Raw genomic sequence first — 26,436 nt, forward strand, 5'->3', positions numbered from 1 at the left:
AAGAGAAATTAAAATGGAATGATGTCGTCAATATGGAAAGCAAATTCCAACAGAGTAAACCTCAAGTGTCCATTAGTTAGAGTTATGGAATTAATTTCTACATAATGCAAATTCTTCATCAATATAAAACCATTACAACCCTATACAAATGTTATCAAGAAAGACTCAATTCAAGTCTGATGTGAGTTACTGTCCAGCTACTCCTAGAATGTGATGATTTAGTCTAATAAACAGATGGAAAATTATTTTCTACTACAAACTTCATATTATCTTTGCCAGTGGGAGAAGAGGAAAAATGTGACAAAATTATTATCTTTGAATTCTCATTTCGGGAAACTTATTTGGGTTGCAGCTCACATTTGACAACCGCAGACAGGCAGTGGAGCCTTTATTCTAGACTGTCCTTCAATTGACTCGTCACTACCATCTGCTCATTCGTCCAGATCCAGTTCAAACAGGTCCTCGGCTCCACTCCCCAGGTTCCCGTGGCACCTGGACCTCTGTCGTCACATAGGTCAGCACACTGAGTCTGTCTCCCACACCGCACTTTGGGTCTGGGGTGGAATAAGTATCTAAGTCATTCTGTGGACCGTGCAGACCTTGTCAGAGCATTTACTTAACACACAACTTGAATGTGAAAGGAAAATAAATGGCAGTGTTTTAGTTCTCTACCTTAATGTGCAAAGTGGATATTATAATACTAATTAATCTCAATTTAAGTGTATTTATTTGAAAATACACCCAAGTGCTGTAGGTGAACTCTAATTTGAAAGGTAAGGGGCAGCCTGGGTGGCTCAGCAGTTTAGCGCCGTCTTCAGCCCAGGGTGTGATCCTGGAGACCCGGGATTGAGTCTCACATCGGGCTCCCTGCATGGAGCCTGCTTCTCCCTCTGCCTGTGTCTCTGCCAATCTCTGTCTCTCTGTCTCTCTCTGTGTCTCTCATGAATAAATAAGATCTTTAAAAAATAATAATAATTTGAAAGGTAAGAAACAACAAAAGAGCTTTATTTTTCTAACCTCACCTAAAATCAGGTAGAGAAAGTATGACCTCAGTATTACATAGAACCGCATGTACACTGTCAGGAGGAAAAGCCAAACTGCTGACACCTTCACCTGCACGGAAGCAATACGGCATCTGAGGCCCCGACAGCACCTCTAGGCCCTAACTGCGCCACCACCGTGCTTCGCACAGATCACCTCACTGACTCGTCACATCAAGCGTCTGAGAAAAACATTTCCATCTCAACAGAAATGCAGGCTCCTCTGGGTCAGGACCTGTGCTGGGCGCCAGGGCTGTACATGAAGTGGCACCACCTGGAGCGGGGGACCGAGATGGGACACTGGTTAGGAAAGGAGGTGAGAGAGGCCTTGGGAGCCACAGGAGCCTCGCCCACCAGGTGAGCAGAGCAGAGGCACCTGCTTGGAGAGTAGGCAGGGCAGGAGGAGAGGCCCCCACCCGCCTGCCCAGGCCCACCAACGAGCCCCCAGGGTGGGACAGGTGGGCCCGGGCCCAGGTACCTGCCACTGGGCCACAGGGCCTGCAGAGAAGGGTGGCTGGGGACACACGGCAAGAGGGGGGTCAGTGGGCAGCAGGACCCTGAGAGTCACCCGGGGCCCACCCCATCCTCGCACCCAGACCGCATGATGAGTGATGAAGGGGGGGGGGGGGCACATGCAGAGAAGGGGAGACATCGACCACGACCAGAAGGTGACACGGCAGCGAAAATGGGAAATCCAGCGGATGGGGCAGCCACCGACAGGTTAGCAGATCCCACGCACCGAGAGGAAAAACCTCCAGGAACCTGACACAGATTACAGTCTAGGATTTATTTACGAGTTCTCGCTCTGCTCAAGGCCGTTTCCTTGTCCAAGCAGCATTGGAAACGCTGAGAACCGCAAGCCTCGGTGAGCCGTGGCTTGGCTCGGGGTCCCCACTGTGACCCCCCTGTCCCATGGGCCACGGGTTCCAACAGACTGAAAAAAATGCAGTGTGTGTTCGAGAGCGGCTCTTTCTTCTACTTACTCAGCCCAAGACATACAGCGTGAAAAGATCTGGAGAGCTGGCAGTCTCTGGGGAACAGGAATATGCTCTCTTATCTTTGCTCATCAGTAGGTTGTTTTCATATAATTTTCATGTATTGCTTTTGTGATCCTAAAGGTTATTTTTCATTTTTGAAAAAGTACTCCTTTCTTAAACTTTAAGAAATTTTAGAGATCATGGCCTACTCTTATTAGATGAGACCTTCCAGGGACAAAATTATTTGGAGAGTGGAGGGGGAAAGAAAAATCTTCATCGTAAATATATGATAAATTATTTCAACAGTACAAGTGAAATGGCATACATTTCTAAGTGGCCCCCAATGCCTCACTATGTAACATACAAAAAGCCTTTAAATCATGAAATGCAATCTGAAAAAGAAATGTCAACATCTATAGAAACTAAAAACTTGAGATGACAGTCTAAATATAAAAAGTAAGTTTCAAAAGGCTATCCTTTGATATGCCTAGGTAATTACTTAAGACAAAAATTATAGCTTAGATCAAAATTGGGATAATAGGCAGAACTGGTCTATTTTATGAAGCTGACAGTCCAACCCTAAGTTTAGATAACCATTAACCTTATTAACCAGGTAAATATTCTTGCTACTTCCTAATAACTGCAATAAAATGAATATAATTTAAATTCTGACATTTGTGGACACAGTATGGAATCCCTTTGACAGCAAGAGTATTAATTTTTTTAAACACAAAATTATTTACAGCCCAGGCTACTCCTCACATTTTCGGGGCCTTTTTCAAGGCACCACTCAAATTACTCAAAGCCAGAGCTCTGTCCTCCACCCCGCATCCTAACACCGGTGTGTGGGAGACTCTGGCAAGGCAGGCGTGGGCTGGACTGCAGGTCTGACTTTGTGCAGCATGGCACCTGCTGAAGCTCACGCGAGCTGCCCGGTCACTGCCCTGCCACCAGCATTGGTGAGGTGCAGGGCAAGTGCCAAGGAAATGTTTGAAATTTAAACTTAAAAAAAAAAAAAATACACGATTGCCAGACTCAATCACAATCCAAGGTGTCGGGGATCCCTGGTGGCTCAGCGGTTTAGCACCTGCCTTTGGCCCAGGGCGTGACTGTGGAGACCTGGGATCAAGTCCCACGTCAGGTTCCCTGTATAGAGCCTGCTTCTCCCTCTGCCTATGTCTGTCTCTCTCTCTCTCTCTCTCTCTCTGTGTCTCTCATGAATAAATAAATAAAATCTTAAAAACAAAAATCCGAGGTGTCATAAACAAGGCAATCATTTACAGCCTTTAAGCACACCACACCAGCTTTTAGGACATGGATTGCATTCTTGAATAAAACTTAGTCACATATGTTCAGGAATCCTGAGCTTCACTCAGATCAGGAGTAGAAATAGGTCTTTTCTCTTGTACCATTTTACCTTGAAATGAACTCTCCTCACCAAGTAGTCAGTCCTTCTCTTTAATCTTGATCAACAGACAAATGAGAACTTTGGCCAGTAAAGGATATTAGTTAGAACCGGTCTAATCTGTTTTTCGTTTAACGTATTTTAACTTTGTGTAATGCCAACTATAACAATAACAAGACTATTTGCTGTTCCTTGGTTTTCTCAGAAGTTTTAAATGTAAGATAACTTCAATAAATGTTTATGGAACTCAGACCATATCCTAGCACAATAGTGCAAAAGCAGAGTAAGTGGCTAACACTGCCTTCCTGCTTTCAGAGATGAAGGAAATCAATGAAGGAGACACACAAGATAAAAATGAAAGAGTATACAATTGCCCACAGAATAAATAAAGTAGCCTGAGCCTGAATTCATAACCAGTGCCTAGCCCTCAGCTAACATTTCTCTTCCTACCCTGACTCATGCTACCCTCCTACCTAGTGTGTGGGAAAGAAAATACGATCCTGTCCTAGCACCCAACCAAACCTCCACGGCCAGTTTCCCTAAGGCGGTTGACCCGTGTCACACTAAAGGGAACGAACTGCGATACTCTCAGAATCACTTCCTGTGGGGCACCTGGCTGGCTCAGAGGCTAAGCATCTGCCTTTGGCTCAGGTCCTGATCCCGGGGTCCTGGGATCGAGTCCTGCGTCGGGCTCCCCGCAGGGAGAGCCCCTCCTCTGCTGCTTCTCCCTCTGCCTGTGTCTCTGCCTCTCTCTGTGTGTCTCTCACGAATAAGCAAATAAAATCTTAAAAAAAAAAAAAATCACTTCCCATTCCAAAATTCTACTATTCTATAAACATAAATTAGAATATAGAAAAAATTAAAAACACATTAGAATATAGAATGAAAACATGAAAACAAAAAAATCCCAACATCAGGAACTTGTATGTTAAATCTGTCATATATGCAAATTGAAAAAAAAAAAATCTCCAAAAGAAAGAAAGAAAAAGAAAAACCACCAAAAACCTCAGGCAGGTAAGTAAGTACCCATGGGGCAGACATGGCTTGCCAGAAGTTCATGTGACAAAGATTTAAGGATTTTTAGCTGATTGTAAGCCCAGGATAAGCCAGCAGAGCGGCCTGGATACCAAAAGAATGAGAAGGAACAAACGCCTGTGGCATTAGGAGACATTAGGAGAAATGTCATCCTTACATTAAGGGGGGGGGTGTCACAGCTTCACCAGCCTTCCCACTGATGGCTACAGAATTGTCCTTTTCAGGGTTAGCAGACTTTAAAAGCAGCAGCAGCGGCAGCAGCAAGAGTCACAAGGCGCCTGCGATTCCACGGACGGGGACCAGGGCTGTCGGCGTGGGAAGGGGACGCCAGGAAGCCTTTGCACATCTGTCGTGAGGAAGAGGCGTTTGTGCTCTCATAAATGGGAAGGCAAAGTGAGGAGACATAAAACGAGAAAGATTTCTCCTTAGGATATAACAATCTTCCGATCAGAGCTGCGTGCATCTGGATGTCCTGAGCAATGCTGAGCGTCCCTCGGGAAGACTCGGGCACCGGGTGGAGGGGCAGGTCCACACTGCTCACAGTCAGACTTTCAATCCCCCCCCCCCACCCACTTAGGGCTTTATTTAAAGACAGGCACCTGCCTCTACCGCCTGCAAAGGCCTGCTGAGCAGGCAGTGGGTCCCAGCAGGCAGGAGTCTGAAAGCACAGTTCCTTCCCCGGCTCCGGCTCCCCGACGTGTCGGGGCGTGGGGGGCTGGCTTCATCTTCACGAGACAAGATATTTTACAATCAGGAACATTCCTAGGGAGCCAACACCGAAACCAAGGCTGACAAGAGATAAAGACAGCTGCTCCAGCCAGGAGCTGCTGCGAGCAAGGCCTTCAAAGCCCAGCTGCTTTTTTCCCACGCCCAGGGGACGGCTAATGGGTGTCCAGAAGTCTCAGTGACCTGCTGAAACTGAACTCTGATCGACGTCCGCTTAGTTCTAAACCCTGGAACGAGAGGTCCACCTACTGAGTGGACTTCTGAAGTCTCTGAATCCTGACGTTTTCCAAGGTGAGATTTCATCTGGACTTACAAGACGAAAAGAAAGATAAGCCCTAAAGGAAGGAATGGGGCAATGAAATCTTATGAATGTGATTAGCTCCGCTAGAAGTCTTTAGTAAAATGCACTTGCATTTCTCAGACATCATGGGGATGACTCTTTATGGTCTTCTGCTTTTCTCTCTACTCTCTCTCTCTCTCTCTCTCTGGGGATCTCACGCACTACCTCAAGACCAACAAAGATAATTTCTTGGGGAGCCTGGGGGTTCAGTCAGTTGAGCATCCAACTCTTGGTTTCAGCTCAGGTCATGATCCTGGGATCAAGCCCTGTATCAGGCTCTGAGCTTAGCTGGGAGTCGGCTTGAGATTCTCTGCCTCTCTCTCTTCCTTTATCCCAGCCCCTGCTCTCATGTATGCGCTCTCTCAAGAAAGAAAATCTTTTAAAAAAAAGATAATTTCTTGGGAATACCTGGGTGGCTCAGTGGTTGAGCGTCTGTCTGCCTTTGGCTCAGGGCATAATTCCCCAGGGTCCTGGGATGGAGTCCCACATCAGACTACCTATGTCTCTGTCTCTGGGGGTCTCTCATAAATAAATAAAATCTTAAACAAACAAACAAAAAAAAGAGGGATCCCTGGGTGGCTCAGCAGTTTGGCGCCTGCCTTTGGCCCAGGGCGCGGTCCTGGGGTCCCAGGATCGAGTCCCGCATCGGGCTCCTGGCATGGAGCTTGCTTCTCCCTCTGCCTGTGTCTCTGCCTCTCTCTCTCTGTCTATCGTGAATAAATAAATAAAATCTTTAAAAAAAAAAAAAGATAATTTCTTAATCCACATCTTTAGCTCTGAATTCTCTCAACTGAATGTTAACTTCTAATCACCTCTAAGAATCCCCAGACATCAGCACCATGACCTTAAAGCATCCAAATCAAGCTCATCTCTTTGCCCTAAAACAGGCCCCTCTCTTTACCTGTTTCCCCAAATGCCTTCCAGGTAACTAGTTTCAAAATCTGGGAAGCTCCTCTTCGCTCTCCTCCCTCCACTTGCCATCATCGATAAGAGTGTGTGTCCCATCACTATGAGCCCCAAACCTCAAGCGCTGGTCTGAGCCCATACACACCCCTGCCAGGCCACAAGACCCCGCTAAGCTCAGCTGCGCTGGGCCTCTCCCAGGACAGATATCCATCCATCCCACTCTCCACGGACTGCCCTGACGACATCAGTCTACTACTCACAAACCTCCCAGGGGCCTCTCTCATCTCTACAAAACACCAACAGTGCAGCCAGGCCTTTAGAAACCTCCAGACGGCAGGGAAGCACTGCCATCATCTCCTCCTGTGAGTTCTCCCAGCAGGGGCCAAGGCCGGGGAGTCCATGCAACTCCACTCAAACCTATCTTGGGCCTCTGCTCATTTGGATTCTGCCTCACGTCTTGGCTTATGCAGCTTCTTCCAGCCAAACGTTCTTTCTCATCCCCTGAATGGGACCCTCGAACCACTCACTCAGCCTATTCATTTTACTGGGAAACAGCCTCAGACGGCTGGAACAACCGGCGTCAGGTCAGTTGGGCCGGACAGAACCAGACCTCCCCATTCAAGACTCTTTTTCTAGACCACATCAGGTCCGCATGGTTTGTTTTTACCTAGGAGGAAATACAGTCTTCGGTTTAAACTTTCCTTATGAGATGAAAGCCTCTAAACCATTACATTAAAACACATACATACACAGACACAGACACACACCAAAAAAACTTCCAAAACAAAACAGCACCAGCCACTGCCCAGATTTCTAGTCTCTCAGATTCACAAGCCTTATTGGATTTGCACTTTCAAGTTTAACAGCAGGCCCTGTGTGAGGATAAGACTGGTTTCCATCACAGGGTCTGCATGCAGGGTTTTGAGGGCGGAACGATCCTCTCTCCCACAGAGAGGGGCCAAGCAGGCTTCACTGCCTCTCTTTATGCAATCAGAATCAAAGCAAAACATCGTTAGACCTAAAAAGCCCCCAAAATCTGCAGAGAGGTACTCCAGGACACTGCAGACCTTAACAACCACGTCCAAACCACACTACTGGCTCCCAAACAGAAAGCACTGTTTTTGAGAAAAACAGTATTTATTTGAGTTAAACATGTACATCAGTCCTGTCCCTGCTGATTAAAAACGAGACTGTCAGGTGGGATTCACTGCGCGTGGACAGGTATCATCTCTGTGTAAGGCTGCCCAGAGGCTTTACATCTCCCTCAGCCCGCTCTACCACAGGCCTATGGGGTCAGCCCCTGCGAACACCAGTCTTCATCTCCACAAGGGGACAGACTACGCTTCTCCTCTTGGAGCATCTGTGTCTCGAGTGCCTGGCACCTGGCACAGAGAGGTTGCACAACTAACATATCGTGACCAATGCTGTACTTGAAGCAGCTGACCTTCTTGGCCAACATGCCTGGAAGCACCACAAAACTACCCTAAAAATGGTGTGGCAACTGCAAAACAGTAATACAGAAGTGTATGCTCTGGTGGTCTAGGTCACTGAACTCTTTCCCTGGGGGAAAACATCCACAGATCACAGTCTCAGCTAGTTTACACACTACAGAATTGCCGCAATCGAACGTTGCTGGGATATTCATTCTTTCAGCTAATATTAGGTGGTACAGACTCAAGGAGCTGCCCCTACTAGGCCTCCAGCGCTATATAAATTCCTATGTGCTACCTTCACATATCTTCAAATAAGGAAAGAGAAGCCCTTCAGTTTACCTACAAACTCAGTAATAGGGCTATTGGTGGAACTACAGGAGAGCGGTGACCACAGTAAAAGTATGAGCAATATTTCATATTCATACAACTCATCAATAGTCAGTACACAAAAGGCCACCATGTCATTACTCACAAACAGGTTTCTGGTTTGTGTTTCTGAAGCCACTTTTTACAATTAAATCTCTCATGTTTCAACTTTGGAAACTTACACATATAAGAAAAGAACCTGACACAATGGTGACCATCACAATAGACCCATGTAAATATCTCTGAGCAAATATTGTCTCACCCATCTTACAGTTTATTTTCACCTAATGACTGATTTCCTCTGGGTCCACCCTGTAGAGAGAACTTCCGCAAAATGCCATTTGGCCAATTCTCTGCCTTCGGCAGGCCTACAATTATGAACTCGGTTAAACAAATAAACTTCCTTCCTATTTTTAAAGTTTTCCAAAATTGGAGAATCTACATCTTTGGTTGGCACACTATTTCCTGGACTTACAAACCTGGCAGTGAAGAAATTCTTCACAGTATTTTGAGAGATGAAAAGGGCTTCCGAAACGGCCAGGCAGCTGCTCCCCACCTCTATTTTATGGAAGGGGAAAAACAAGATGAAGCTGTGACCTTGGGCAAAGTCACACGGTGGGGGGAGTTGGCTGGTTGGAGAGGTCGATTTTCCCCTTATCTGATCTAAATTACTTGTGGCCTGACAAAAGCATTTTGCTCTTGTTCCATGCTGCTGAAGCAGGGCTTATGTTTAATTCATGCAGAAGGTGATAGAACAACAAAGAATCTAAATATCATAGCGAGTACAAGGTGACATGAAGAGCTCTGGGCTAAGCAGACTCGGAATACCTAAAACTTCACTCTGACTTTGGGAAAGCCACCTTACCTCTGGAGGGTCCGGCTTTTTCATCTTCAAAAAGAGGGAACAGGATGAAGCAACCGCAAGTGGCGTCTCCACCCCTGACTTAAAAGATGAGGATGGTGCTATCTCCCCCCTATCCGGTGCTGAATCTGAGCCAGGCACTGCTCCAAGTATATCATGCGGGTAAATCATCCACGGCCTGGAGGGCACTTACCATGCCCATTTTGTGGATGAACAAATTGATTCTCGCAGAGAAGGGGCTTGTCTGCGGTCACATCTCCACTGGTAACAACACGTGGAGGAGGGATCTGTCCCAGGCCCGTGGCTCCGGGGGCTCTCTCTTATGAGAGGTGGACAATCTAAGATAACTGGCCTGACCTGCAGTCATACAGAGTCCAAATTGAAAACAATTATAGCAATCACCCAACACAGTGTTCTCATTTCACAGATCAAGGACTCAGTGAGACCCAGGGACGTAGAACTTAATGTCAGGAAATGTAATGTAAAGATATGGCTACACCCATCCTGTTTCCTACACAAGCTTATCCCAAAAAGTGGCTTTAACCATGCATATCACTTAAAACATCTTGTGTGACACCCCAACATGACTGATGGCAGCAGGGCAATGAGTACCACTCCCAAGGCAACTAGCCATGGTTAGACAGCAAACTCGAGGCAAACTGGGGCCTCCAACCCAACCCTTTAATTTCCAGTCTTGTGTACTATCCTAGGCTCGAAGAAATGTTCAGTATGGCAGGATTCTCTGGAGAGCCTATTCAGGAGATCGGGTGTGTTCGGGTGGTACTGCCATTGGAGACCCTATCCTAAGTAGTCTCTAAATACACAGACTTTCCTAGAGAGGCAAAAATATGCTTCCACGGTGCTTTGAGAATATCAGATAATAAGTGGTAATACTCCTAAGGCCCATGACTCAAGTCAACAAAAAAACTAAAAATCAGGCTATGGTCATCTCAAAACTGACCTCTTTGGTCCATCATTTAATTGCCCCTAACCTGTCCACCAATCTTGACCCATCTTCAATCTTCCTGTCAGCGATTTTGCCTCTTATTTCCTGTTCTCTTCTCTCCCTAACCAAGAACATCACAAAATTCAGGCTTTTTAAAAATATTAGTTCCACTTCTTGTTTGATTTCAATCTTACACACCTGTTTTTAAAAGCACGTTAGGTGGACATTTTATGCCTCTCATCTGAGGAAGGGGGAAAATTCAAATTCTTGGTGGGACAAAATATTTTAAGTTCTGACCGCCCTCGCTTCGTATCTTGGAACATGTGCTGTAAAATCCCTTTATTACAGCGATCACACAGGTACAACAGATAACACGTGAATTTACAGCCAGGCAATTCAAGCTTCCATCTTAATTGCTCTCACAAATGACCTAACCTCTCCAAACTCCAGTTTCTTTATACTATTCTCCCAAAGAAACAGGAGGGAATAACACCCCACCCATGAAGATCTGGAAGCTGCTACTCCCCACGCAAAGGCTGGCACACGGTAAGTGCTCAAAAATGCAATCCTCTTTTCCTTTCCACGGTTGCATTAACACTAATGTAGTTTCCTCTCCCGTTAAATCCGCTTTGCAAATGTTTCTCTGAACAAAAACTCCATTTCCCCCATTAGAGGAGAAGAGACACGTTATACACACCTACCCTATCTCCCACAGGACGCCCTCCAGGAAATAGGGTGCTATGTGATTCAGCAGGTCACTGGAGCCGGGCACCGGGGAGCTGTGTCGCCACACTGGACTTGGGCAACTTCCACTCTCTTCAAATGCTTGGGCCCTGGTTTCTTCCGACTCACAGCTCACACAGCTGGTCAGGCCTCCCAGGCTGTGGAGCATTTATGACACCCTTCACATGTCGAAGGACCTCTACCCGCCCCAGCAGACGGCTCAACTTTATGCTTCCTTTTTCTTTGTGTCCCTGCAGGCACCTGGGCCTACTCTGAAAGACACATAAACTCACCCAGGTGAGTAAGGTATTCTGAAATAGGATATGTTGATAGACATGCATACTTTTGATTTTAGTAAAATACTTTAAAGACCAAGGCACAAACAAGTCAGCAGGGCAACATCAACAAGGTGTGCAAAACCCAAGACTTTAGGTTTCAATTCTGCCGCAATGAGCTGTGTGATCTCGTCCAAGTTAATTAACTTCCTTGCTCTGGGTCTCAGTTTACCAATGGAGAAGAGAGAAAATGGAATTATATTCTGGTTGCAAAAGAGTGACCACCTCGCTAGCCTCCATATCTGACAGGTGTGTGCAGGCCCAGGGGTGCCCCAGGACAAAGGAAAAGGAGCCTTAATTCTGAATCTCCCTGTACCCTGGTCATTTGTTTAAAGTGACTGCTTTCCCCACGGTTAAAAATTGCTGGTCTCAAAAACAAGGCAACAGTGTAGGAGAGCAACCTTGAATGATTCTAAAACATGCTGGAAAATTACCACAAGTATGTTCAAACAATTCTTTTTCATAATTCACCACACATCAGTGACCCACAACCCAATCAACTTCTCTTAAAGACTTAGCTCCACGGCTGGGTAGGTCAGCTGGTTAAGCAGCCGACTCTTGGTTTCAGCTTGGGTCATGATCTCGGGGGTCATGGGATCAACTCCCACATGGGGCTCCACGCTCAGCAGGGAATCTGCTTGGGGATTCTCTCTCCTTCTGCCCTTTCCCCCACTCATGCAATCATGCGTACTCTCTCCCTCTCTCTCTCTCAAATAAAGAAATATATCTTGAAAAAAAAAAATAGCTCAGTTCTCATATCCTCAAAAAAAAAAGTCTCATCCCCAGATGAGAGTGACTCCCTGTGCACACATCTGTATGATTACAATAAATCATCTTCACAGGTGTACCTCTCCCTGCTAAACTGCAAGCTGCTCAAAGGCTGGGCCTGTGTCCTGCTTATGTCTGGATCCTCATGCCTACACCACAGTGGCACCAAAACCTCTGACAAGCTGCAAACTCAACCGTGTTCAAAGACTTTTCACCTGTAGATGATCTTCACAATTTCCTCTGCAGATTTTGACATTACTCAATTTTAAAACAGGATCTTTAAAAAGATGAATATGGAATACGTTATTTTATAGATGAGAAAGGCTGGAGGTTATTTTAGCCAAGCCCAACCAGAGTAAATGAACAAGGCCTAGGAGCCTAATCTCATTATAGCACATGAAGGATATAAAAATAATTTGCAAAAGTAGTACCAAAGTACATAAAAACTAAGGAAATTCTTTTTCATCATGCCTTCCTTTTAAATCTAACAAAATGATATAAACGGCTAGTTCCTGCTCCCAAAAGCAAAATCAGAGGCAACGGAAGTAACGGAAAGAGTAAAGGTACTTAAGTATAGATACACAGATATAACCATTTACATTTTTTGTTTTTCAATAACTTTTGTAAATGTTCTTGAATACCACCATGTATTATGAAATAAAATGCAAAAGGACAAATTTATTATCTCTACTGCCTAAAAGTTAACAATCAAAAGGAAGGGGGGGGGGGCTCCACATTGTGTCATCAGGGAAACAGCAAATCAAAGCCACAATGAGATACTATTACACACCCATTAGAATGGCCACAATGTGCAACACTGACAATATCAAATGCTAAGGAAGTTGTCTAGCAGCAGGAACTCTCATTCATTGCTGGGGGGAATGCAAAAATGGTTACAACCGCTTGGGAAGACAGTTTGGCAGCTTCTTAGAAAACTAAACATATTCTTACCATATAACCCAGCAATCATTCCCCTTGAGGTTTGCGGAGGGGAGCTGAAAACTTATGTCCACACAAAAACCTGCACAAAAATGTTTACAGCTTTATTCATAACCACCAAAACTTGGAAGCAAGGAAGGTGCCAGTCTACACAATGATACATCTAGACAATGGAATGTTATTCAGGGCTGTAAAGAGCAATCAAGCCATGAAAAGACAGAGAAGCAGCTTCAATGTACCTTACTAAGTGAAAGAAGCCCATCAGAAAAGGATATATGTACTTCAGGATTCCAACTACAGGACATTCTGGAAAAGGCAAAACTATCAAGATCGGTCGTTGACAGGGGTCAGGGAGGGCGGACAAGATGAATGGACAGAGCACAGGAGATTTTTAGGGCAGTGAAACTATTCTGTAGGATAGTCAAAATACACGTCATTATACTTTTGTCCAAACATGCAGAATGTACAACACCAACAATGAACTATAGCTTAAACTTGGACTTTCTGAGATAATGTGTCAATCCAGATGCATCAACTGTAACAAATGGTTGGGGACCCTGACAGTGGGGAAAGGCTATGCACGTTTGGGAACAGAGGGTATACGAGAACACTCTGTGCCTTCTGCTCAATTCTGCTGTGAACCTAAAATTGTTCTTTAAAAAAAATTAAGTCTATGTAAAAAAAGAAAAGGCAGGAGTGCAATTTGAGTCAATTTTTCAATGATAATTTGATTTCTAGTCTAACATAGTATCCTAATGGTATTTGGGGCAAAGTTAAATACACTGAGAAGTGAAAACGCCAAAGTATTTTTTTTTTAAGATTTTATTTATTTATTCATGAGAGACACAGAGAAAGAGAGGCAGAGACATAGGCAGAGGGAGACACAGGCTCCTCACAGGGAGCCCGATGTGGGACTCGATCCCAGGACCCCGGGATCACACCCTGAGCCAAAGGCAGATGCTCAACCACTGAGCCACCCCGGCGTCCCAAGACCAAAGTATTTTTTAAATTCAATAAACGAATAGTTAATACACAAATGTTGACATTTTTAAAAAGATACAAGAGTATGCACTGCAAATATTGTCTTCTATTCCTCAGACACTCAACTTTAATTTTTTTTAAGGTTTTATTTCATGGGACGCTATTTCCACTATGATCCTCCAAGATACAAGTGATTAATCTGAAGTGATGGCATTTGTTCCAAAAACTTAAGCCACTCCTATGCCTCATGATAGTTTTAACAGAAAATACAGAGAACTTTTTTTGCTTCACGAAGTCCCCAGACCATCAGCATTACTGTTACGCGTGAACCTGTTGGAAATGCAGGATCATGGGTTCCATCCAGACCTACTAGCGCAGAACTATATCTTAAAGAGATGCCCTAAATAAAAAAATATTAAAAAAAAAAAAGGGGGAGGGGGGCGCCTGAGTGGCTCAGTGGTTGAGCGTCTGACTTTGGTTCAGGGCGTGATCCTGGGAACCCGGATCAAGTCCCACATCAGGCTCCTTGCAGGGAGCCTGCCTCTTCCTCTGCCTATGTTTCTGCCTCTCTCTGTGTCTCTCATGAATAAATAAAAAAATATTAAAAAAAAAAGAGACGCCCAAGTGATATGTATGCACTAGTACATGAGATAACACCACCCCTGTTTTCATAGAGTTTATAGGCTAGTGGAAGAGATAAAACAAACAACCGTAACAAGAGGCATCATACACCAACGGGCTATGTGGCTCCAAGACTTTGGGGACCGGTCAGTCTTGGTCCTTAGGGGCAGCCCACTGCCCCAGGATGAAACGCCAGCCTCTCTGCAGGGGTCTGTGTGCCATGTGCATTCTGGCGACTGCTCATCTGCCCAGTCTCCTCCTCTCCTGTTTCCTACAACAGATTTTCCAGCCAGCCTGACCCGACCGACAGACTGGGAGTGAGGTTTCTCCAACGTGCCTCCAGGCCTTTGTACATAGGACTCTAACCACCCGGCCCCCCTGACCTTCCCTGGCCAGCTCTCAGCCTCCTTCTGACTGGAGCAAGGGCCACTCTCTATTCCCCCCTATGGCCAGCGGGCTGGCCTCCTGGCAGAGGAAAGGTCTCAGGGGCTATTTTCTACTCCTTTTAGTATATTCCTGGGAGGAATGAAGAATAATCAGAGATGCTTCAGGGAGGGGGTAAAGGACGAGAGGGGTTTAGATAAATGAACAGTTTATCAAAAACAGACTAAGGCAGAGACATATACGTCAAAGTCAGTTTGGGGAAGAAACTAATTTGCTTTTTTGTCATTCAGAGATCTACTCTGAACTCAGTGTCCTGTCGTGGATGAGACACAATTTCCACTCCTGCTTTTTTTCTCCCTTTTCATAAAACCAACTTGTGCCCATGGTGTCGTTACTGTAAGCAAATGGAGCTCCCAAAATGAGGCTGCTGCCACTAGCAGCCGAGAGGCCCCCCGGGGAGCCGAAATCCTGGTCCCGGCTGCACCTGCTTCACTTAGCAGAGGCAGCAAATTTTTCACAGTCAAGGAATAGTTTCACCGTGACGAGGAGTTCTCCCCTCTTTATTAAACTCAAACAGCCACTAATTAAACATAATGTAAGTCTGCCGAAAAAAACACTTTTGTGTTTTTAAATAATTCATCACATTAACGTAGGACACGCCAACAGGGAACTGACTTTCACAGGACAAAGCAGAGGAACCGCTAAGTGCCAGGTGTAGGCAGATGCCCACCTTCCAGGAAGGCCAGAGGCACCCAACCTGGGCCACTCCAGGCTGCAGGAAACCACAAAAGTAAACACGCCAGACCAGCATCAGGACACAACCGGGCCTGGAGGCCGCGCTTAGGGAGGCAGCTAACCAAGGGCAAGTTGTACTCAGCAAGAGAAGTAATTGGTTTCTCTGTCATTTGCACCAGTCTGGGACAAACAAGATAGCAAAGCCACCGATCACAGCATTTCAGAAGATAAAGAACAATGATTAAAAAAAAAAAAGAAAAAAAAAAAAAAAGAACAATGATATATTCACGGGTATCCCTTCCTCACTACCAAACTCCAAGCTAAACACTATCATCATCGCCTGCCCGAAACGTAACAGCCTACGTGGCTCTGCTTCCACCCAAGGTGTACATCAGCCCACAGCGCCCTCAAGTTCTAGTTCACAGCCTCTAATGGCTTCTCAGAGCACTTAAAGCAAATGCAAACCCAGTCCCTTGCCTCCAGAGCCTGCCCTAAAGGGCCCAGCCCAGACTGCCCCCTCCCTAACTTGGCCCCAGGTCCCAGCTCACTTACTCCAGTCACACCAGCCTTCTTCCCACTGCTTTAACACGCCCACCTGGAGCCACCTCTAGGCCCCGGTCCCCACAGGTGCCTCTGCCTGGCACATGTTGAGCACCCTTACTGCTCAGATGAATGCCACCTCCTTGTCACCCCAGCCCCTAGTCACTCTCTACCAAAGCAGCTTGCTTACTTTTCTCCCGAGCACTTACCACCACGTGAAACTACCTTGTTTATCTCTTTGCTTGCTTCTGTGCAGTCTCCCCGACCTGGAATCAGAGCTCCACAAAAACAGAGACCTGGTGGGCCTTGCTCATTGCTAAATCCTCAACTCCCCAAACACTACCTGGCACTTAATAAATATCTTTGTTGAACACATTTGTTAAACGACTTGTTGAATGAGTAATAGCTATAGACTTGTTTTCAGAAGGCCAAAACATGAAAAAACTTGGTTTCATATAAACCATATTTTACAAAAGGATTCCTTATCTAATGCATTTTTAAATATTTGGCTTACAAAGCTTCAATGTACACACCTTTTTTTCCTATTTTTTTAAAGATTTGATTTGTAAGTAACCACACACCCAATGTGGGGCTCAAACTCCCAACCCTGAGATCAAGAGTCACATGCTCTACCCACTTAGCCAGCCGAGTACCCCAGTGTGCACACTTTTTAAAGGATAGACCTATTGTGCAAATTGAACTAACTCCTTCAAGGCATGAACAGTATTTGGTACATAGAAGGTATCCAATAAACAGCCAGTGAATACATGAGCACTGGAAAATAATACAAAGCATAAACTATATGAAACTGCACTTGAATTTGAGAACATAGCAAATGTGGATATATTTAGGTCCATTTTCCACTTTACCTGCCTGAATAACATATATACTTAAAATCCACTACTGTGAAAAAAAAAATAAAATAAAATAAAATCCACTACTGTGAGATACTAGCAATAATCTTAGCCATTATCTTTACAGGCAGGTGTGAATCCAAATAAATTCAGAAAGTTATCTGGCACCTCTACAGCAGTCTTAACTGATGCATAAAAGACACAGAAGTAATCAACAGAAATACTCAAAACTGCCAGGTGGTTAGGGACCACTGTGGGCTTTAGTATAAAAAATCATGATGCTTGAGAAATTCATTTCTATTTGTAATCTATGTAAAAATTCACATACCCTTATGAAAGGCTAATCAAGAAATCACACCTCTATAAAACCTGTCCCATCGCCCGGGTGGCTCTGCAGTTAAGTGTCTGCCTTCAGCTCAGGACATGATCCTGAAATCCCACATTGGGCTCCCTGCAAGGAGCTGCTTCTCCCTCTGCCTGTGTCTCTGTGTCTCTGCCTCTCTCTCTCTCTCATTAATAAATAAATAAAATCTTTAAAAAAAAAAAAACCAAACCTGCCCCATTTGTCATATAATGCACACCTGCCCTACTATTCCAGGTCATGTCCAATTTAAAAGAAAAGTGCATCTTAATTTTTCCTTTTTTCAACATAAAATTCTTCTGTTTGGGCTCTATTCCTAAACCATGAAATTGCTCTACACATTCAATATTCATAGAATTTTAATGTGGCACCCAAGAAAAATTCCTGTTCAGGTAACCATCTGTACCAAGTGATGTCCACTCTCTTTTCTCTTTCCCTACCAGGTGTTGAGCCAGTTTGCAAAGGTCAAAAGAGAAAAGCAACTAGATGTGCAAGTGTTTGTGTGAGGTGTGTGTTCACATTCATTTGTATGTTCTTGAAGGGTCATTCTGAAAGCAAATATAAATGTACTTTGGGATTATGCACATTGTCTTATTTGCATCTCCTGTTTCTGCCTTTAAAATATCCCCTAATATATAATGCCAACTGTGCCTTATCTCTTAGCAGTAACCAAATTAGGTTCCATGGAAAGTCACTCTTAAAATAACCTCAAGAAATGGACTTTCAAATAATTTCATATTCTAAGAACTCAAAGAACACGTCGTCTATAAAAATCAATTTCAGGATGCAATTTATAATCTCACAACACCTGGCAAAAATAAAATATAAAATAAGTACATTTTCTGCTGACAACTGATAAATTTGCTCCAAAAACATATCATAGTTTTGTTGTTCTGTAGTTTAAATAACTTTGGAATAACATGATTCAGACTTCAGATGAAGCTACCAACATACAGTTCATTGAAATAACCTTTTCAAAAGTATTGCCAGTTGGAGTTAACAGATAATCCTTACAAAAGTTTCTTAAATTTTGTTTTTGGGGGGCTTCTTTTTTTTTTTTTTAATAAAGCTTTGGTCTGGTGTTTTCACGGTCGAACTCCTAGGCCAAAGTAAACAGAAGTCCACCCCACTCCAATAGCGAAGACATCTTTATTAAATATGTTTTGGAAAAGTAAATAAAATCATAAAACAGTACCAGCAATAAGTTTTTCGGGTTTTTAGGGTTTTTTTAGATTTACTTCTTACTGATTTTGAGGTTAAAAAAAAAATCTGGTAAAAGGTTCTCCCTCTGGTTTTGTATAACCACCTTGTTTATCTCTTTGCTTGCTTCTGTGCAGTCTCCCCCAACCTGGAATCAGAGCTCCACGAAAACAGGGACCTGGTCGGCCTTGCTCATTGCTAAATCCTCAACTCCCCGAACACTACCTGGCACTTAATAAATATCTTCGTTGAACACGTTTGTTAAACGACTTGTATACAATTGTACACTCACTGCCTTTCATAACCACGTACAAGCAGACTCAAATCCTCAACCTAAAATAAAATATAATCCGACAACACACCTTGAGTTACCTTTTTAACTACCTAACATCATTTTTTTAAAATTTAGCATTATGTATAAAAGCTAATTTTTCGAACCAGAAAATCTGCACGTTATCATTCTTTTTTTTTTTTTTTTTTTTTTTACAAAACTACAGGTCAAAACTTTTTCATTTCAGGAGGTGAAAGTTCTGGGGAGGAGGAGAAGATAGGATACAGTGCCTAATAAATAATTTGGTTTCTGTGTCTCCGTTTTATTAGCACTTAAATGATAGGCAAAGCTTTATGTGGCTCACGAACAGGTACTTATTATAAAACGAGCACTCTGGAAGCACTGCGCAACGAGAAGATACAACCAGCACCTAATTATTATTTGTAAAGGGTCACCTAATGGCTAACCCAGGCAGTTTATTACTCAACCTGCCAGAGGCCAGGAGCAAGCCCTGCTAGGAGGAGCCCGGGAGGGTGAGTAAGGTGCCCTGCTGCCCCTGGGAGAGGCTGCGAGGGATGCACCCCTCAAACACCCGGGTGCCTGGTACTGGGGTCGGGGGGGGTCGGGGGGGGGGGTTAATAAAAATAATTCTACGTGTTCAAGCCGGTGGGAACTCCAGAAATCTACTCCAACCCCTCCGTTTTAGCAGCAGTGAAACTGGCAGGGATGCGTAGCGCTCAGCTATTCTCAAAGCGCTAATGTCCTGAAGACAAAACTTTGTGGAAATGGATGGAATTCACATCCCAAACTCACACCGCGGAAGGCACGGCAATCGGGGGCTAAAACAAAGGGCGGGTCGCCGGGGCGCAGCAGGCGCGGCCTCGGGCACCCGCCCCGACCCGGCGGCCGGCACAGCGCGGGGACCCCGGGGCCACAGCGGCCTCACCGTCCCCACCCGCGAAATGGGCCGGACGCCCCCCGGGCCCCGCCGGCCCGCGCAGAAGGAGGGAGGGGCGCCCGGGGCCCGACGGCAGCGGCGCCCGCCCCTCCCCGCGGCGGTCAGGCCCCCTCCCCCATCCTCCCCTCCCCCCGCCCCCGGGGTCCCCAGAACCGCGCCGCCCGCCGCGGCCCCGACGCCGCCTACCTTGGCCACCCAGCTGAACAATGGTGACATCGCGCGCCGGGCGGCGGCTCCCCTCCCGTCGCTCCGCTCACTCCCGCCGCCGGCCGCTGGGGCGCGGGGCAGCCGGGGGCGCGCTCGGGGCGCGGCGGGGCGCGGGCATGACCCCCGGCGGCGGCGGCTCCTCCCCGCTCCGCGCCGCCCGCCGAGGTCCGCCCGCGGGGCTGCCGGCGGCCGAGAAGGGAAGTGGGTGGGGAGAGCGCGGGGAAGGGGAGGGGAGGGGAGGGGAAGGGGAGGGGAGGGGAGGGGAGGGGAGGGGAGGGGAGGGGAGGGGAGGGAGGGAGGGAGGGGGCGGGAAAGGAGGGCAGGGGAGGGACGGGACGGGAGGGGAGGGACGGGAGAAGAGGGGACGGGAGGAGAGGGGAGGGGCGGGAGGGGAGGGCAGGCAGCGGCCGGCGCGCCCCCACCCCGCGCGCCCCCACCCCGCGCGCCCCCACCCCGCGCCCCCACCCCGCGCGCCCCCACCGCGCGCCCCCACCGCGCGCCCCCACCGCGCGCTCCGGGCGGGAAGCCGGGACTCCGGGGTGCCCCGGGCGGCGCAGCCCCGGGAGGAGGAGTCCAAGAACTTTCAGAAAACTCGGAATTCCTCCCTCTGCGGTCTCTTAAAAGCCCGAGTTGAGCGGCCACAAAGCCGGGCCAACTTTCCCGGGGTTACCCCCCCGCCCCGCGTTGCTTTCTAAACGCTCGAGATAGCTGCCAACAAAAGGACTAGTGTTTCCCCAGCCCCTAATACCTTTATATAATCAAAGGTGGTTTTCTTGGAGTCCGAAAACTAAGCTACTGAGACCAGGAAGGGGGGGGGGGGGGGAGGTAAAGAAGCTCCTGCTCCCGCCGGCCGGCGGCGTTCAGCCCCCAGAGAAACATTTCACCAGTTTTCTTCTCTGCCAAGGCAAGCTGGTAAGACAGTGTGGTCCGTTGATAGCTACAAATGTTAAGGTAAATTTCTAACTCAAGACACCCTAGAGTTCCACGATGGGGAAAAAAAAAAAAGTCCAAAGGTCTAATGGCCCATGTGTGAATGCACGTGTCATCTTGTGCCACCCACTGAGCTCATCAGGCCAGAAAGCAACCAAGATTTTGCTTCTGTTTCCTTTTATGTTGTGCATTATTTTCATGATGGGCCAACAGGACACTCAGATGTCCAAATGTCTGGCATCTGAGTCAGGTGGGTATATTATCTATTGCTGCATAGTAACAAAATACCCCAAAATCAAGAAGCTTAAAACAGGGGTGGGTCAGAAAACCGGGAGCATCTTAGTTGGCTGCTCTGCCCAAAGTCTCTCTTTATGTTGGGTTCAAGCTGTTAGCTGGGGCTGAAGCCATCTCAAAACTAGAGTGGGACTGAAGGATTCACTTCCAAGCTCACTCACACAGCCTGTTCCTTGCAGGCTGTTGGCTTCCGTTTCTTGCTGCATCAGGTGGTCCCCTCCATGGGGCTGCTCCTAAAATGGCAGTTCGCATCCCCCAGCACAAATGATCCAAGAAAGAGCATATGTCCAAGAAGGAAATCAGTCATTTTATAAACTGATCTCAGAAGTGACAGCGCAAAGTTCCTGCTGTATTCTATTGGTTAAAATGCGAGGAAATGATTCCAGTCCATACACAGGGCAAGAGGGAATTACACACCACTGTCATGACTGCCAAGAGGAGAGGATTGGGGGGGGGGGGTGTCATCTTTTTGTTTCTCCTTCCAGGTGGGGTGCAGAGGGAAAGCCAAGAGTGCCAGCATTCTAACAGGGCCCACCTGGGTTACTGAAAAGGGCCTTAGGAGCATCTTAAGGAAGTGCTGCTCTTTCGTGCTTGTAAGCAGTGATTGACATTCCCTAAAGAAATTCAGAGCTAAGGCACCTGGGTGGCTCAGGAGTTGAGCATCTGCCTTTGGCTCAGGGCGTGATCCCGGGGCCCTGGGGTCGGGGCCCTGGGGTCGAGTCCCACGTCAGGCTCCTCACAGGCCACCTGCTTCTCCCTCTGCCTGTGTCTCTGCCTCATTCTCTCTGTGTGTCTCTCATGAATAAATAAATAAAATCTTTTTAAAAAATGCGGAATCTGGGGCGCCTGGGTGTCTCAGTGGTTGAGTGTTTGTTTGCCTTTGGCTCAGGTGGTGATCCTGGGGCCCTGGGATCGAATCTCTAGAGAGCTTGCTTCTCCCTCTGCCCATGTCTCTGCCTCTCTCTGTGTGTCTCTCAGGAATAAATACAATCTTTAAAAAGAAAAGAAAGAAAAAGAAATGCAACATCTTGGGCCCTGCCCTGAATAATCCAGACCTACGGAGTCAGAACTTTCATGTTATTGTGATTCCAGATGGCTAGGGTGCACATTCAAGTTTGAGATGCACGAGCATATGAGAATCATTGGTGTGGGGCTTAAAATGAGCTTCTGGCCAACAGACTCTTAAGAGAACCGCAGAAACTGTTCTGTGTCCTGTGTCCCAGGGATGATGTGCACTAGCTCATCCAGAGGGAGACCTGGTTCCTAGGCAGCAACATAGTTTGATGGGCAGCTGAGGACCAGGTGGGACCAGCTGCACCCATGACAAATGTCACCATACTCCATCACTCCAATCCCCAGACTGAACTCTACGAAGATGCCCATAACTTAGAAGCACCTTTGGGGTGACGATGAAAAGAACCCAAAATTGATGAAAGAAACGTGAAATATTCCTGACTGAGATAAATTTTCTGCCAGTTGGGGAGAAGATGGGGTGACAAAAAAGAAATTAGATTAAATTTAGGAGAATATAAATCACACTTTTTTTTTTTTAATCACATTTCTTGCGCAAAGAAAAAAAATTAAAGTCACGCCAAATCATGGATGTAACAATTACAATAGGAAAGCGCCCAGGCAGGTGAAATAGGGAGATCAAGTCTTCATTGTTTAAACCTGGATCCAATTCTCCCTATAGGCACATCAGGGTGGAGGCTCGTCAATCAGACCTGGTTTGGACTTGCCCAAAGCTTACATATCCCCTAGACACACAGAGGTCTCCCTCCGTCCCAGATCTCTCTTCCTGATCCAGAACTGTGTAGAATCATTCATTTCATGGGAACGTAAGGGCCTTTGCATTGAATAGACTTGCCGGGCAGGAACATGCGGAGCTCTAACACCAAACAGCTTAAGAAATCTATGAGAAGGGTCTTGTTTTAATTCACTATCACCATGTAGTAGTCACAGTGCAGGAAGAAACTCTGTTATAATTGGAATTATATTATCTGTTATTATCAATGATCTATAATTTGGAATTTCATTAAAGGGAAACTGTTAACAACAGACAATATACTGATTCCACATTCAAATGAAACAATTTTCCTTAAAACACCACACTCCCTCCTGGCTGAAAAAGAAAGTATCCTTTCCCCTAAGAAACTATATATTCCCCCCAGGAAAGGACTGTACATAGACCAGGGACTGGTTATCTTTAACAGCTCCTGAGTGATTCCCTTCCAGTCAGAACTGAGAACCCCTAGACAGAATAGTCATTGCTCAAAGATGCTGATGGTTCCCAGCCCTGATCGTCTATCAGAGTTGCCTGTGATGACGGGGTAGGTGGGGAAGGAGGGTGAATAAATGGGCTGCTTTGGGGGCAAGGACCTCAAAGGGCACAGGCAGGTCACATAAATGCATGAAGAGAGCCAGGTGTGAGACAATAAAGGACTGAACGAGCTATGGCATTTCAGAGATGGGACACCCAATTATTACAACTCCATCCAAGCAAGCAAAATGTGTCAGCCAACTAAATTCAGCCAGAGGTCAATACTGGTGTTGACTTCTAGCTCTACTTAAAGCTTGGAAGAGTGGGGATCCCTGGGTGGCGCAGCGGTTTGGCGCCTGCCTTTGGCCCAGGGCGTGATCCTGGAGACCCGGGATCGAATCCCACATCGGGCTCCCGGTGCATGGAGCCTGCTTCTCCCTCTGCCTGTGTCTCTGCCTCTCTCTCTCTCTCTGTGACTATCATAAGTAAATAAATAAAAAATAAAAAAAATAAAAAAAAAAGCTTGGAAGAGTGGATGTATGCGTGTTCCTTCTCTAACAGGTGAGTCTGTCAGCCAGGATTGAGAACCTCTTTTCACAGTTCTAGATGCCTTATTTAAAAAAAGAAAAAGAAAAAAAGATGTAAGGGGTGCCTGGATGCCTCAGAAGAATGTGTGACTCTTGCTCTCAGGGTCATGAATTGAAACCCCACATTGGGTGTAAAGATTACATGAATGAATGAATGAATGAATGAATGAATTAAAAGAAAAAATAAGATATGGTTGCTCTCTGAAGAGCAATAGGCTATCCAAATAGGATGGCTGAGATCTAAATGAACAGGATCTATAGAAAATCCAAGACTGCTGTCTTTCTAAGTAACTTTACAAGGATAACTTAATCTATTTTCCTGAGACATTAAGGGAGGACCTGAAGATGGATGGGAGAACCCAGGAACTGGAAGACTTGCTTCCCTCCTGAGTCTGACCGGAACTCCTCCACCCAAGAAGCCCCCACCACTGCTGCCCGATTCTCCTGCCATCTTCCTCCTTTGAGAAGGAGCAAGAAGCAAGGACTGCGAAATCGCCTGTGAGAATTCCAGAGGACATGCACCTCCTTGGCTGTGCTGCACCAACTCAGAGGTGGAGGCAAAGAGGGGGAAGCATGCAAAAGCATGACCTCACTCTGCCAACCTCTTCCTCCCCACAAGACCTGGCTAAAAATAGGGCCGTTGTAATACTAGGAAACTCAACGTGCTTTCAAGTGAATCAGAACGACTTGGCAACTATGATCCTGACCAACCAATGACAATATGGTCTTCTTTTCCACACCGTCAAGCAATTCTCTGACACCAGCTGGGTGTCCTAGAGTTCACCTCAATTCTGACACTACTGACCTGGAGATCCCCCAGGTAAGAGCTAGGTCCCACACAAGACTGGGCCCCCCTACACACACAGTTCCCATGACAATCACAAGGCCATGTTGTCACCTGAGCTTCTAACGGACCAGCCACAGGTCCTCACAACCCCCTCCTTGGGTTCAATTAATATGCTAGCTAGCCTAGCTCACAGAACCCAGAGAAACACTTTACTTACTAGATTACTGGTTTATTGTAACAGGCTATAACTCAGGAACGGCCAGATGAGAGACATGGATGGGGTAAGGCCTGGACAAAGCGCATGGAACTGGCATATTCCCTGGGAGAGCCACTGTCCTGGCATCTCCAGGTGTTCTCCAACCCGGGAGCTCTCCAAACTCATTTGGGTTTGTAATGGAGGCTTCATTACCTAAACTTGATCAATTAAATCACTGGCCCCTAGTGACTAAACTGAAACTTCAGTCCTCTCTCCGCGGCCACTCCTCCCCCCGCCAAGGTCCAGGGGTAGGACTCAGGATTCCTACTCTCTAATCCTGTGGTTGGTTCCCTGGCAACCAACCTCCTTTCTTAGGTGACCAAGGGGCTTTCCGAAAGTGGATTCATTAACATAACAAAAGAACACCTTCATTGCTCTCTTCACAGGAAATTCCAAGGGTCTTAGGAGCTCCCTGCCAGGAAAGGGAACAAAGATCAAATATATATTTATTATAAATCACAATATTGCAGCAACTAATCAGAGATTTATTCCGTTCAGGGCTATTCATCGGCACCTATTGTGTAAAGCAACACGTGTCTTGGCAAGGAAGAGAAATGTGCTAAAACCCGAATCTTGACCTCAAGGGGGGACAGAGGATGGTAGCCAGTATTGTTGGAAAGGGAGAGAGTGAACAATGCCTCTGGAAAGGCCCCCGTGAAGCTCCACAGAGTTTCCAGAAAAAAGTGAAAGATAACTTATGGCTATAAAGGAAGACACAGCTTCCTGGCTGGAAAGTCACAGGACTTTTTTTTTTTTTTTCTTTTTTTAAGTAATCCCTACACTCAGTGAGGGGCTCAAACTCACAACTGGGAGATGAGGAACCCCAAGCTCTACTGACTGAGCCAGCCAGGTGCCCCAAAGCTTTAGAACTTTTACAGATGGTGATGAGGCTTTCCAGGAGCGGGGATCAGCTGGACAAAGGCAGTAAAAATACACTGATTGTCTCTGGAAATCCAGCCTTACTACAGACAGAAATCAGAGCTCACATTGTAAAAAGAGAATTTTAGTAAATTCTAGTTTGGAGTTGTGCAGTTATCCCTCTCTGGCCTAAGACTTTGTTTCCAGAAAAAAATATTTGCTGAGGATACTATCAAGTCCAAGAAAATCAAGCAACAAAATCCCTCTGTATGAACTGAAAACATATGCCATGAAAAAACTTGCACCTGAATGTTCTCTGTAGTATTATTCATAACAGCTATAAAGGAGAAACAGCCTAAGTGTCCATCAACGGATGAATGGCTAAACAAAATGCAGTGTACTACACAACAGGGGATTATTTTGTCATAAAAAGTAATGAATACTGATACATGCTACAATGTAAATGGACCTTGAAAACATTATGCTAAGTGAAAGAAGCCAGACACAAAAGGTTACATATTGTATGATTCCACTTATAATAAATATCCAGC

At 46.1% G+C, this 26,436-nt stretch overlaps 1 protein-coding gene across 5 annotated transcripts in view; it reads right to left on the bottom strand.

Annotated features, from left to right (window-relative positions):
- Window positions 1-26,436, bottom strand: part of TBC1D1 (TBC1 domain family member 1) — a 238,078-nt gene that overhangs the window by 137,258 nt on the left and 74,384 nt on the right. For 2 of the 5 annotated variants that reach the window (XM_072807691.1, XM_072807672.1), the window contains exon 1: window positions 19,893-20,097. The exons of the other annotated variants lie outside the window; for them this stretch is intronic. In XM_072807691.1, the coding sequence (XP_072663792.1) occupies window positions 19,893-19,922 (30 nt within the window). In that variant the 5' untranslated portion in view covers window positions 19,923-20,097. Of the gene's footprint in view, window positions 1-19,892; window positions 20,098-26,436 lie in introns of those variants that run through there. 5 annotated transcript variants of the gene reach the window in all.

Source organism: Canis lupus, chromosome 2 (assembly GCF_048164855.1).
Source record: "Canis lupus baileyi chromosome 2, mCanLup2.hap1, whole genome shotgun sequence".
Lineage (NCBI taxonomy): Eukaryota > Metazoa > Chordata > Mammalia > Carnivora > Canidae > Canis > Canis lupus.